The sequence below is a fragment of the Camelina sativa genome, unplaced genomic scaffold (assembly GCF_000633955.1).
Source record: "Camelina sativa cultivar DH55 unplaced genomic scaffold, Cs unpScaffold12520, whole genome shotgun sequence".
NCBI lineage: Eukaryota > Viridiplantae > Streptophyta > Magnoliopsida > Brassicales > Brassicaceae > Camelina > Camelina sativa.
In genome coordinates, this window is record NW_010933560.1 from 1 (window position 1) to 354 (window position 354).

The 354-nt window shown below is 46.6% G+C and overlaps 1 protein-coding gene across 1 annotated transcript; it reads right to left on the bottom strand.

Moving 5' to 3' along the window:
* Window positions 1-351, bottom strand: LOC109132013 (lipid transfer protein EARLI 1-like; the record flags this gene model as incomplete). The annotated part of the gene is made up of 1 exon (XM_019243167.1): window positions 1-351. A coding segment is annotated over one exon (276 nt), but the record flags the coding sequence as incomplete, so codon positions are not given.
* Between the last annotated feature and the right edge of the window lie 3 nt (window positions 352-354).

Sequence of the window (354 nt, forward strand, 5' to 3'; positions counted from 1 at the left end):
AATAGTTTATTTAGAAATCATCTTGTTTGGTATATATTGATACATGAAGTGTGTGATGTATAATTAGGTTCTTGATTAGCATTGGAAACCAGGGGGAACTTTTTTGCTGCAAACATTGAGAAGCAGACTGAGAGAGATCGGAATGTTCAGGTTGATCCCGAGGATATTAGCCTTGAGTGCGGTGCAAAGACAAGCTGCAGCCTCAAGATCAGCGAGTCCTTGGATGAGGGTGCAACATGGCTCGACCGGTGGCTTGCCAAGGGTGATATTGAGTAGGCCGTTGAGCACGTTGGCGCAAACTCCTAGCTTAAGAGCGTCTTTAGGGCATTTGGCTGTGGTCGGGCTAGGGCTAGG